This window comes from Tupaia chinensis, unplaced genomic scaffold (assembly GCF_000334495.1).
Source record: "Tupaia chinensis unplaced genomic scaffold, TupChi_1.0 Scaffold000196_1, whole genome shotgun sequence".
In the NCBI taxonomy this organism is placed as follows: Eukaryota; Metazoa; Chordata; class Mammalia; order Scandentia; family Tupaiidae; genus Tupaia; species Tupaia belangeri.
The window spans coordinates 1634832-1647916 of NW_006159671.1; the positions used below are offsets into that span (position 1 = coordinate 1634832).

At 39.7% G+C, this 13085-nt stretch overlaps 1 protein-coding gene and 1 pseudogene across 1 annotated transcript in view; one reads left to right on the forward strand and one right to left on the reverse strand.

Annotated features, from left to right (window-relative positions):
• Nucleotides 1–13085, forward strand: part of NELL1 (neural EGFL like 1) — a gene marked incomplete in the record, with an annotated part of 909119 nt that overhangs the window by 699195 nt on the left and 196839 nt on the right. Inside the window, 1 exon segment of the mRNA XM_027771205.1 lies at nucleotides 7633–7728. Within this exon segment, the coding sequence (XP_027627006.1) occupies nucleotides 7633–7728 (96 nt within the window).
• Nucleotides 693–1243, reverse strand: LOC102494327 (ubiquitin-conjugating enzyme E2 C pseudogene; annotated as a pseudogene).

Genomic DNA, 13085 nt, shown 5'->3' on the forward strand with positions numbered 1-13085 from the left:
GGGCCCAGGATGCGAACCTCAGACCTTCTCCACACAGGTCCTGTGGTGTTACTGCTGCACCAGCACCTGGCCTCTCATTCTTTTCTCTATATTTTACACTGTTTGTGTTTGTTTGTTTGTTTTGTTTTGTGGGCTTTTTTTTGGAGGGGGTAGGGGAAATTGAGAGAGATGAAGTAGGAAAAAGATTACAGTAACGGAATTTTGCTCCAGGAGACATTTAATAATATTCTTCATGAACAGGAGCAGAGTTTTCCAACCTCACCACTGCTGGCATTTCAGACCAGATGTATTTTTGTACAGGGCATGTCTGTGCATTGTAGGATGTTTAGAAACATCTCTGGCCTCCACCCACCAAGCGACAGCCATGCCCTCTCCCACCCTTGCCCCATGATAACCAAAATGTTTGAGGGGCCTGTGATAAATATGTGTTCTAAACAAGGTGGGGAGCAAACCAAAAAATATCAATAGAGGTGATGATGTCACCCTTATTACTTTTTTATTTTTGTACAAAAACTAAAGCACATTTTTAAAATGTGTGACACAAGGGCTCAAACAGGCAATTTAAAAATGGAAAAAAAAAATAACAAAAAACAAAAACAAAACAAAAATACCACCATAGCTCCAGGTACAGAGTCCTAGCAGAAATCAAGGACAGGCCAACTAAGGAAAAGCTAAGAGGCCGACTGCCTGGCTCAGGGCTCCTGGCTGGAAAACTGCTGGGAGTACATTTCTCGCAGTTGCTTCTTAAAGGCTGTGGGATTTTTCCAGAGTTCTGCGGCCTGTGTGTCCAAAAGGCTATTGAGGTTGGGTTCTCCGAGCAGGCTCCAGATGGAGAACAGGATGGTCCACATGTCGTACAGGGCGGACCACTTGTCCTTCAGGCTGTCCGGCTAGATGTTACCCTGGGTGCCCACACTGGGGTGGAAGCAGGGCGTGAGGAGCATCACCGTGGGTGCATTGTAAGGGTAGCCACTGAGAACTGGAGGGACAACTGATGCCTCAGGCCTTCGTATGCCGTGCCAACTGCTCCATGGATGGTCCCTATCCATTTGAAAAAGTTGTCTGAATAAGGGAAAGCAGAGCTTCCTTTGTCTCCAGATATCATGAGGGTCATCAGCTCCTGCTGCAGCCTCTTGTCCATGGGGCCTGGTGCTCCCCCCCACCTCCCACTGGGTTCAGCTCCAGTGTGAGTGAGCGGGGCAGCCGCACTGGCAGCAGCTGGGTCACGGTTCTGGGAGGCCATCCGGGCTGCTCTGGCAAGGAGTCAGGAACTCTGTGACCATGACTGCAACTCGATATCACCCTTATTACTGACAGAGCTGGGTGGGCCAACATGAGTTTATGTTTGTAAACCAAACTGGCTTGCTAGTAGTGAGTACCACGAGGGACTGATTTACCTGCAGAGCCCCAGGGAGGAAAGTGTCACCGAGGAAGTGAGGAAAATGCTGTCAGAAGGTCGCTCACTCCCAAGATTGCAGCAGGGTGGGCACGATGATGGGGCCTGCTGCTCTGCTGACCATGAACAGAGTTGGAAGATCTCCTCTCTTTCTGGCTTTTGGGTACACACGGGTCAAATTAATTATGCACTTGATTTATGACATTTTGTAACCATTGTCCATAGGGCCAACTATTTTTTATTTAAATAAGTTGAAATTCTTTTCAGGGGTTTGCCTTAAGGCATGTGTGTTAGCCAAAGACAGTGAGAGGGAAAGTAAGAAATGACTCCCCAGGGGGAATGGCCACTCCACAATCCCCTTCCCTCCATTTTCTTTCTGGGAAGAGAATGCGCTCTGTATGATTTTCAAGCCATCACATCCATGACTCAAACCTCAATCCACCATCTGGGAGTCCAGCTTCTTAACCAATACACTACCTGCTGGTCCCAGAAGTTTTTTTTTTTTTTTTTTTTTTGTAGGGGTTTTTGTTTTAAAGGCGCGTGGTCCACCTTGCTATAGAGCGCGTGTGCTCACCAGAAAGAGAGATAGAAAGCGAGAAATCAACCCCCTGGGTGGATGGCCATGCCGCAGTCCCTTCCCCTCCATTCTCCTCTTGGGATCTTGGGCATGCACGCACACGCGCCTGACGTGAGTTTAAGCCGCCAGGTCTGGGACTCGAACAGCCGTTGACTATATGGGAATCCAGCGACATAGCCATTATGCTAACTGCTGGTCCCAATCGGAAGTTATTTTTAACAATGTAATTTACACCTGCTCATGCACTACCCAAGATAAAGCTAGACTGTAACAATGACCTACTTTTCGTCATATGGTACTTTCTGGTCAAGCCCTTCTCCCACCTAAGAAACATCCTGATATATATCTTTTACAAATTTTCCAACAAAATAAATCTTTCTACCTCCCAAGGGGTGGAGTGAACAAAATGGGCAGAGAGGTCAGAAATGAGCATATGAAAAATCCTTCCATAAGGAAACCAAGAAGGAGGAAAAGGGTTTCCTTTTAACAGCTCGTGCAGAGACTTTGTGTTTACTTGTTTTGTAAGGAATCAGGGTGTCCCTAGGAAATACATACATGCCAGTGTATTTAAGTGGATAATGGTAAGTACTTAGAATATTAAGGCCTACTACTTTTTTCTAGGCTAACCTATTTTTGTCCAATGAGCACATGTCAGTGATACCTGGCATTCACTAGCATGGCAACTGCAAAACCACCTTCTCATTTTGTCCCTCTTAATGCCTGTTTTATTTTACATGCTAAGAATTTTTTCATATAAAAAGTACTCTTTTTGTGAATCAAATCACTCCCGACTTTGATTTTTGTGATTTTGTGTTCTTGTACATTGAAAAGAGTCCTTTCAAAACTAGAGGCATGCGGGGACCAGCAGTTAGCGTAATGGCTATGTCGTTGGACTCCCACGTAGTCGACTGCGGTTCGAGTCCCAGACCCGGTGGCTTAAACTCATGCCGGGCACGTGTGCGTGTGTGCCCAAGATCCCAAGAGGAGAATAGAGGAGAAGGGATCGCGGCGTGGCCATCCCCTCTGAGGGGGTAATTTCTTGCTTTCTGTCTCTCTGTCTGTCTGGTGAGTGCACCCACCCTATAGCAAAAACCTCTCCAAATAATAATAATAATAATAATAATAATAATAATAATAATATTCTAGAGGCATGCCAGTGGAGCTGATCCAATCCAACGTTTCGACAATAACAGATTCTGATTTGTAATCTCACTGTGCACCCACAGTCTATTTATGCCCTGCTTCAGCGTCTGGATAAAGAGGCAGAGTAGCAGTGAAGTCTAGTGCCTGAGTTTCTCTTAGTTTGCAGCAAACTTATGATTCCAGACTCCACTGAGGACCACGTGACACTAGGAAGGCTGCCAAGTGAAGGAAGGGGTGACAGTGAGCCCTGACTAAAGCAGTTCCCTGACACAGAGGTGTTTTCAGCCGCGCTCACTGCGGCATCTCCAGAATCGAGAAGAGAAATTGATTCATAATGGTGTTGTCATCTGGAAAAGCAGAATCGCAGGGATAACCAAACAAACAATAAAAGGAGCCATGTCCAGTTCTTGAACACTTTCCACCTGCCATGCCCCGTGTGAGATGATTTATGTTGGCAATGTAACCCTCACAACATGGGTGTTATCAGTATTATTATTACTGTTTTGCTTTTTTTAAAAATAAATTTATTTTTTATATACATTCAATGGCATTGTTTAGCTTATGAAGTGAACACTTCAATATGTGAACATTTCTCCCCAGTCCAGTTGATCACAGTATCTTCAACAGATTACACCACACCTCCCTGTCCTGTCAATGCTCTGCCTCTGTTTTGCTTTTGAGAAAATTGAGGTACAGCAGGGTGAAGTGATTGGCTACAGGTCATATGGGTCAGAAACAGGGGACAGAGATTTGGACCATGCAGTTTCTACCAGGTTCTATTGTCACAAGCCACAAAGGGAACAGAGTAGCCATCTGGCTTCTTGTTTTGGTTCAGCCGGCAGCTAATTAATACCTATTCCAGGCCCTGTGAATGTCAGAAATGTTGAGCTCATAGTTGATCAAGTAGAGCCTATCCAGATACGAATAATCTGCCCACAGTCTTTAGACTAGGAGAAAACAGTATGCTTTAATGTTTTATGAGATACTCAAAGAAAACTCACATTGATCTTGGCTTCTTCAAAGTCATTTAAATTTTAGGTGACACATTCTTTCTTTTATATGCTTTTGTGTTTTTGAAATTACATTTTTGTGTTGTCTAAGATTCAAGCAGGTAATACATTTCTTGTTTATTCTGGATAAATTTCAATGAAAAATGATGGCTGTCTATATTAGGAAAAGTGTGACTAGGTGCTGACACAATAAAGCTGAGATAATAAGTCTAGAAACGTGAATGACTCCCTATCTCAAGCCTTTAATGCAAGGTGTATATTTTTGTTTTTCTTTTTCTTCTTGTTTTGCTGTAGGGTATATACACTTGCCGGAGAGAGAGAGAGAGACAGAGAGAGAGAGAGAGAGAGAGAGAGAGATTGATTGATTATCTCCACCCTGGGGATGGCCACACTGCAATCCTTCTCCATTCTCCCCTCTGGATTTTTTGGGTATGCACAAATGTATGCCCAGTGTGTTTTTCAAGCTACTGGTTCTGGTACTCGAGTTGTGTAGTTGACCATGCAGAATCCAGTTGCCTTCACTACCATGCCATCAAGCTGGCCCAACAATATGTACAATTTGGATGTTTTTTTTTTTTCTTTTAATTTTAGTTAATTCCCTTAGCCTTTATGGAGCTACTAAAAAAAGAATAAGCCTGCCCCATATGAATACCAGATTATAGATGCACCTGCCCTGTAACATGTAAAGAACAGGTAAGGTTTTCAAGGTAAACATGTCTTAGCTTGACTCTGACCCAATCTTATCTTAGGCAGGACCCTTCATTTATGAGCCTCAAATGAACCATATTCATATGGAAACAATAACACTCTCCAGACATTTCCATGATAAGGATAATGCTACCCTTATTAGAAGCTAAATCAAGCATAAGAATAAGGGATATCTTAAACCCATCTTGGTGAAGCCTAACACCTGCTAGGATGGGTTTAGGTTGTTTGGGTATTAGACAACTTACTCTTGGTCTATTCTTCATAGTCATACAATGTTGCTATCGATTCATTTTATTTAACATACCACATACATAACAGTATGTGCCAAGCACCATTCTAAGTTCCTTATAGATACTCATTTCATCTTCATAGTATTCTATTTATTATGAGATCTGCACATTCTTTGATACAAACATGTCATGTTCTCACCTATTATTATTTCTAAGAGTTTTATAAATTAAGAGTGCATACCTATTAGGAATTGGCACCGAGTCTCCTAACCAGGTCTTCAGGATATAGAGACAGTAAAGTTTTAACTGTGCACTAAAGAAACCCAAATTGATTTATCTATTTTCAAGTCCCTGCCTTCTTTTGGTGCACTTGAAACTTCTTACTAGCTTTTTATATGTCATTTTTGGCTTGCAAAACAGTTTATAGTTCTGTTATTAACTGTGAGGCAGAGTTACACTTTAAGTGTCTTATTTGAAGTGCCAATCACTGGAGCCCACAACTTATAATTTATGGTACAACGGATTTCATATACGCGTGTGTGTGTGTGTGTGTGTGTGTGTGTGTGTGAGAGAGAGAGAGAGAGAGAGAGAGAGAGAGAGAGGAAGGAAGGAAGGGAGAGATGAACACACCAATGCAGATATCATCTAAATCTTTTTGCATAGGTTAAGTGTCTTAACATGCTGGAAATAGAAAATAGTATTTGAATTCCAGAGGCAAAGAAACACATAATAATTAATTGATAAAACTGCAGACTGTTAAAGCATCCAATAGTTATTAAATGATATGGAAAACAATAATACTGTAAAAAGTCCTCCAGATCTAGATTGCTGTTCAACTGTCTAAACATGCCACATGAGCTTTTTAAAGTTAGACCTATATTAATTATGTGATGATAGCAAAATAGAACCATGACATTTTTCCAAGGTGATATTTCCAAACTATAATTAAAATGTAAAACATTTGCTCACCTAGCTTGCGTGTGAATAAAAAAATTCAGGGTTAACAATTGCAATCATCCTGTTTAATTAGAAATTTGCAGGTTTTGTACACTAAATTATGGCTTCTTCAGTCAGGTTTGATGATGAGTTATTCGGAGTGGAAGGGTTGCAGAATTGTCGAGAAAGTGTTTTCTATCAGAAACAGCTAGAAAATGCAGATAATTCATTTGGCAAATATTTTTTGAGCATCCACTGTGTGATCAAATACTGAGACTAGAATACAATAGTGAGCAAAATCATACACGCTTGTTCTTATGGGTCTTAATGGGTGAGATAGGCATGGTAGTGAATTATTTATCAATGTACAGTTGTAATTAATACAGCCACAGAGAGCCATATGGAACTGTGCCGTGCTATTCTATGTGACTGTGTAATGAGGGGAACTCAGTGAATCTGGAAATGGGGCAGGTTTGCACTAACTTGAATTTGGGATAACTTTGCCGTGCTTATCCATAGGCTTAAGGAAGTCTATACCTTTTCAAACTGCACTTCCACATTAAAGCGTTTTCAGTAAAAGAATAACTAGGGGGAAAGAGGGTATATAGCTAAGCATTTTAGCTATATAGATGAAGCATTGCTTTTTTTATCTAAATATTTTAAATAACTTAAATCTGTAAAAGTACAGAGTTAATTAACTTTATCTATCAAAAATTATATTAGCTATCAAAATATTATTTTTAAAAGTATTTAATTTTCTTAATTATTGTTATTAATATTATTATTATTCAATTTGACCAGAGAGAAATTGAAATAGAAAGGTAAAGAGAAAGAGTGAGTCCTGCCAGCTCTGGGACTTGAACTACAATCGGCCATGTAGGGGTCCAGCACCTTTACTACCATGCCAGCTGCTGGCCCCCAAAAATATTATTTTAAAAATAAGTTTTTAATTCTTATAAAAGATATTAAGTAAAAAAAGAATAAGTTACAAGTGTGAACTTTATAAAAGCTGTTGCCTTTACTCCGACTTACTCTTTCTAGTTATTCAATTTTAGTCTATTTGATTTCATGTTTATCAGTAATAATTATACCAGCAATGGTGACAGCTGCCAGCACCAGCCACCACTGAGCACGTGTCAGCCCTGTGCTGAACACTTTCTAGCCACTGTGTATCGACTTTATATAAACTAGTGGAATAAGTATTATTACAGTTACTTCCTTTTGTGTTTGAAAATTTTAAAATATATCAAACAGATGTATATTCCCTATGCAACAAAGAACACAATTGTTTCAGACAGTTCCTGGCACCATGACCTAGTGGTTAAGGGAGCTGGAACCCGCATGGCCAGCTGTGCTGTTTGAACACTGGAGCGGGTGGGTGGCTTGAAACTATGCTGGGTGCATGTGCATACATACCAACAGAATGGAGGAATGGAGACAGGAGTTCAGTGTGGCCCTCTCCTCCCAATTCCCAATTATGGGGTGCTTTTTCCTTCCATTCCTTCCCGTCTCTGACTAGCTCATGTGCCCTGTGGACATACAAATTTTAAAATGGCCTCAGGGCTGATGGTAGAGTCTGTGATCTCCTTTACTGCACTTTATCTCAGAGAAGTCCTCTGTTCTGTTTGACAGCATTCTGTGAGGAGGGCTGCAGATACGGTGGCACATGTGTGGCTCCTAACACATGTGTCTGTCCATCTGGATTCACAGGAAACCACTGCGAGAAAGGTAATCTAGCCTGTTTTCTTGGGGTGAGGGAGAAGGATGGGCAAGATGATTGCTTAAGAAAGAATGGAAAGCTCTTTCTCTGTGTGTATAACTATGGCTTAACTTGATACATTGTGTTTTGGTGGTGGATATGGCTCTCCCAAAGTAGGTACTTTTTGATTACTGCATAATAGGCTTTCCTCCCTTTGAAAATAGAGCTTCATTTCGCCTCCCTTCCATGCATCTAATTTAGCAAGGTCAAGTCTTCTCTGTTACTGTTTGCACTGTGCGTTTTTAGTGCTAATTAGAGATAAAGCCTGACGAACTGACCTGCCCCACTTATCATCTACTGGGCAGCATCACACACACCTACCGGAGTCATCCCAATCTGCTGCGTCAACGGAATCTAAACGAGCAGCACATGCTCCTTGCGTAAAAGCACATTCGATAACTCCAGCAGCAGGTTTATTGGTGTGCTTAGGATTTTATTCTAATGTTGGTTTATTAGGGACATTATCATTCATAAACCTGATAATATAAGCCAATTAGTATTAGTGAAATCCCATTCTGGGCACCTTTCTCTTTGCAATAAATGTGGTGTTTACACATGATACTGTGTGCTGAAATTCAGCACTCTTATTGATTGGAAAACTCCACCTGTTTCTGTAGAGATGAAATTTGATGTTCACTGCCAAGGAAGGCGTCAGTGAAGGCAACGGGTTTATGCCATGTGAAAGTGAATATTTCTATGTGCTTTCCCATGTGTTTCATTGGGTGAAAATTGCTGGGTTGTGTTATTCTGAGTCTGAACTATCATGCATGATGCTTCTCATATCATAGCAGAGATAAATGAAAATGAGATGCTGTAGTTATTATCTCTGTTATTAGATGAGGTGGAGGGTGTATTTAGCTGATCCTGAAGATTTAAGTAAAACTCTTATTTCCTTTTTTTATGTTTAAAGGTTTCTGAATTTAGATAATAAAAAATTTTAAATGAGTCTCTGTATCATACCCCACCTTTACTGATGTATTGTTGTACTGCCTGTATTTAGGCAGCTGTATCCCTTTAAAACATACCAAAGTTTGGGGGCCAGGAGGTGGCATGGTGGTTAAGGTGCTGGATTCTGACATGGCTCAACATGGTTCAAGTCCCAGACCCAGGAGCTTGAAACTTATGCTGGGAAAGTGTGCATGCTTGCCCAAAATCTTGAGAAGAGAATGAAAGAGAGGGAATTGTGATATGCTCGTTCACTGCAAGGGGTGATTGTTCACTGTCTCTCTCTCTCTCTCTGTCTCTTTGTTCAGTGAGCACACACACCTTATGGCAAAAATCTAAAAAATAAAAAGTCAAAGTTTAACTACACGAAATATTCCACAGTGCAATTAAATGAATAGTATTTGCACCACTGTTTTTGTCTTTTGTGATGTTATGAGCAAATGAAGTCACATTTAGTAAATAATTTGTCCTTAATTAAAATAAATCAATGTGGCAAGTATTGCATCTGAGAGGCATGAAGGTATTATACCATGTGGAGCTGAAAAATTCTTGCTCAAACTGAAAAAAAAAAAGCTTAATGGTAACTTAGCACACAAATCTTTATTGAAACACATTTAATTTTAATTTGTTTTTCTAAATTAAAAAAAAAAGTATGTATGCAAAGGATTCTCATTACATCCTCTGGAACTCCCTAAAATGAAACATACAAGAATTAAAGGAGACAGAATGGCAATAGTAATACTGTGGTGAGGATGATGCTCTCACTAATGATGAGCCCCTTATTGTGTACTACTCATGTGTCAGGCTTTTTAAATGACTGTTTTGACACTGAAAATAAACAAAAGAGGTGGATTTTAGTCCCATCTTATAGATGGTGAGCTGAAGAATAGCTAAGGTAAGTACCTTGTGCAGTGATTAGAATTGAGGATAAAACTCAAATTGCATCCCACATAGCCTGTATGATCGAACCCTGCATGAATTTCTCACAGAGAACAGGTGAGCTTACACGCTGTTTAAGTATTTGAACATCTGAGCCAAAGCCAGTGACAGTAGAGTAGAAGTTATTGTGTAATAATTAATCACTTTTTGTATTACCTATATTGGTATTTCTGGCCTGTTGACTTTCTCTACTGGTAACATGAAGTGTTTGAGTTTAAAAAAAAAAATACATGAGCTTCTTATTAAAATATAGATTCCTGCACTACCTCCCCAAACTAGGTGAAGTCGAGAAGACTGGTGTTGGGTAGTCCACAAGTCTGCATTTTTACCGAATCCCTTGGATATTGTACCGTAGTACCTATTGTAAAGTTCTTATTCTTTTCACATTATACATAATTGGGCAAAGCATTACCTTAGACCAGGGCCTGTGGTCAGTGACACCTCAGGAAAAATTGATTATAGTTTCCTATGCCTTGTTTATTTGTCCACTGTCCTTTTCTCTGCTCAATATGTAGGTGATTGAATCAATGCTTACGCTCTGCTTCATAATGTGGGGCTGGGAAAATACAAAGGAATAAATTCAAGAATACAGGCAAGGGTAAAGCAAGGACAGGAGTATTTTCAGTTGGGCTGGTCCAAGGTGTATTTCATGTTGGGTAAATTCTCTCTACAAGCTAAATGATGTATAGCAATTCAATGTATAAAATAATAATAATAAAATAAATTTAAAAAATTCAGCCTGAGGCAATGAGAAGAAAACTAGCCTCAAGGTCAGAGGTCTGAGTTCTGATTCTACATCTGCACCTATAAAATTCAACTTGCATTAACTTAGTACACGTTGATTGTGAGTCTCAACTTTTGCATTTGCTATTTCTGGCGATGCAACTTGTTCCTCTCTGCTGCACATATACAGGGACGTGGGTGAGTGGCATCTAGCCGGTTGATAGTGGGATTCTAACCCATGTATGACTGAACTCAAAATTTATAATCCGTTTATAAACTGTTGCCTCTTGATTGCGTTATCTGTACTCAAGGGCATTTAAACCTAACAGATTATATGGAGGGCCAAATAACTTATGTAGTCCTGTGAGTAATGAGCCATAATCTAATATTTGTTATGTTCATTGTTTCATCTATTCCTTTCAACCCTGTTTGATTATGTTCATTGTTTCATCTATTCCTTTCAACTTCCTTGTTGTGCCTAAGGCAGGAACAAGATAAACATATTAGGGGTTACGAACTCCGTCTCGGAAGTTATCTCAGAAGTTGAACTAGCTCATGCTGAGGTCCCACGATTTATAGGACCCATGCAGGGCACTGGGTCAGATATACTTAATGTTTGCAAACTTCAGTTTGTCACAAAAAGAGGAACATGAATGCGTTCACCTCGTAATATTATTACGAGGTTAACGAAGATAGTCTGTGTAAGTCACTTGGTAAAGTGCCTGGCACACGGTAGGTGTGCTAGAAATTATAGCTATTGCTGATTTTATCCTCAATTAAATAGGGAATAAAATTGAGACTCAGAAATAGTAGGCTTCTTCATCAAGGACACTCAGCAGGTTAATGCTAAAGCTTTTACCTTATATTCGCCTTTTGCTACTGAAGTGTCCCTGGTTTTTACCAGCACTTAAACCTGTCTGTATACTATTCAAGTGTAAGATCCTTTTACTCCTGTCATCTTTTGCAGCTCACATTCTCTCTCTTTTGCATTTCTGTTTCCACATACTTTTTTTTAAGAGAGGTTTTCGCTATCTGGCAAGACAGAAAGACAGAAAAGGGGAAATCAGTCCCCAGCGGGATAGCCATGCTGCAATACCTTCTCCTCCATTCTTCTCTCAGGATCTTGGGCATGCATGCCAACCTACCCAGCATGAATTTTGTCACTGGGTCCGGGACACCAACCATGGTCAACTATGTGGGAGTCCAGCAATGTAACCATTATGCCATCTGCTGCCCCCCCATATACATTTTAATTTCTTATCAAGCATATTAACTTGTGCAGTAGATTTCTGCCCTGGGTAAAGAGTGAGTTAATTTAGCTCCTGAAATAGGCTTAGCTAATTTTTGGCTTATTTACCTTAGGTTGGTCTCTGGGGGATATTTTTGTTCTGGCTTGTTTCTTATTTCTTGCAGTTGAAGTAGAACATTTAGCACCCAGTTCTCACTGCATTATTGATAGCATGGGTGACTGTACTGAGGAAGGTCTGAGACCTCGTCAAAAGCCTGCCCTACTATCCTTCTGTAAATATTTTCTTAGTTCTTTATTGGTTCCTGGCATTCACACAGAAAAATAAACATTTCAGTTCTCAGTTTAGCCTCACAAAACCTAGGTTCAATTCTCAGCTTCCAGTACTTACTAGCTATGTGACTAGGACAACCCTGATTTTTCTGTGTAAATGGGAATAATAAAATCATAAAAGTTATTTGTATCTTTTCATTGAGCATTCTTAGAAATTTGCAGAGAGCATAATCAGGGATGGCCACATAATTGATACTTGAAGACACATGCACTATCTTAAAAGGATGATGTCTTAAAGAATAATAATACATTAGAAACAACCTAGGTACATAACGAAAAAGGATTAGTGAAATAAATTATTGGTAACTACTCTGTGGAACCTTTAAAATGTATCAAGAAAAACTACGTGGTGACCTGGAAAATACAGGGATTGGTTGGAACCATGGATTCTGGAAGCAGGCTACCAGCTCTGTGATCTTGGGAAGTTATTTAAATCCATTATCTCTTACTTAATTGATAATATTCTGGACTTATAAAGTGAGAACAAAAGCTGTACTGCCCATTGGACAATATATATATTTAATTTCCTAGGATCAAGTGAACATTCAATTAGCACTGAAAATTATTAAGTAAAACCAATATGTTTAATATTATTCTAAATTTTATGCACAGATATGGAGACACTATGGACAGAGAAGACTATGGAAAGATATGGATCTCATTGTGTCTGTGATTTCAGCCCTTTCAGGGACCCAAGAAAAGAAAAAAAATCTTACATAAGCAATGAATTCAACATTATATTAAAGCTAAATAAAAGCTTCTTACTTTTTTTTGTCCCCCTTCTCCAATCTGAGAAGTCTGTAGTGAGAAGCAGCAGTTTCGCTTTTTTCCTTTCGATACCGTATTTTAAAAGCCATAGTGTTAAAGATCTTTGTCTCACATAAGGTCTCATAAAACTGGTGCTGTGGTCTTTCTAGAATTGGGGCTCTTGGATTGAAAATGCGTGTGGCTAATTCTTTCCCTGTGGGGTCCTTTTTGTGAGGGTTTGTGGTCCCTAAGGACTTTCAAATGAAATTCTTTTGAATATATATATATATATATTTTTTTTTTTTGGTCCTGCATGGCAGCTTCCTGTTCATTAGCTACTGAGCTTGTGAAGTCCACTTCTCTGTTGTGGCTCCCTTTCCCCTTTTAATTTTT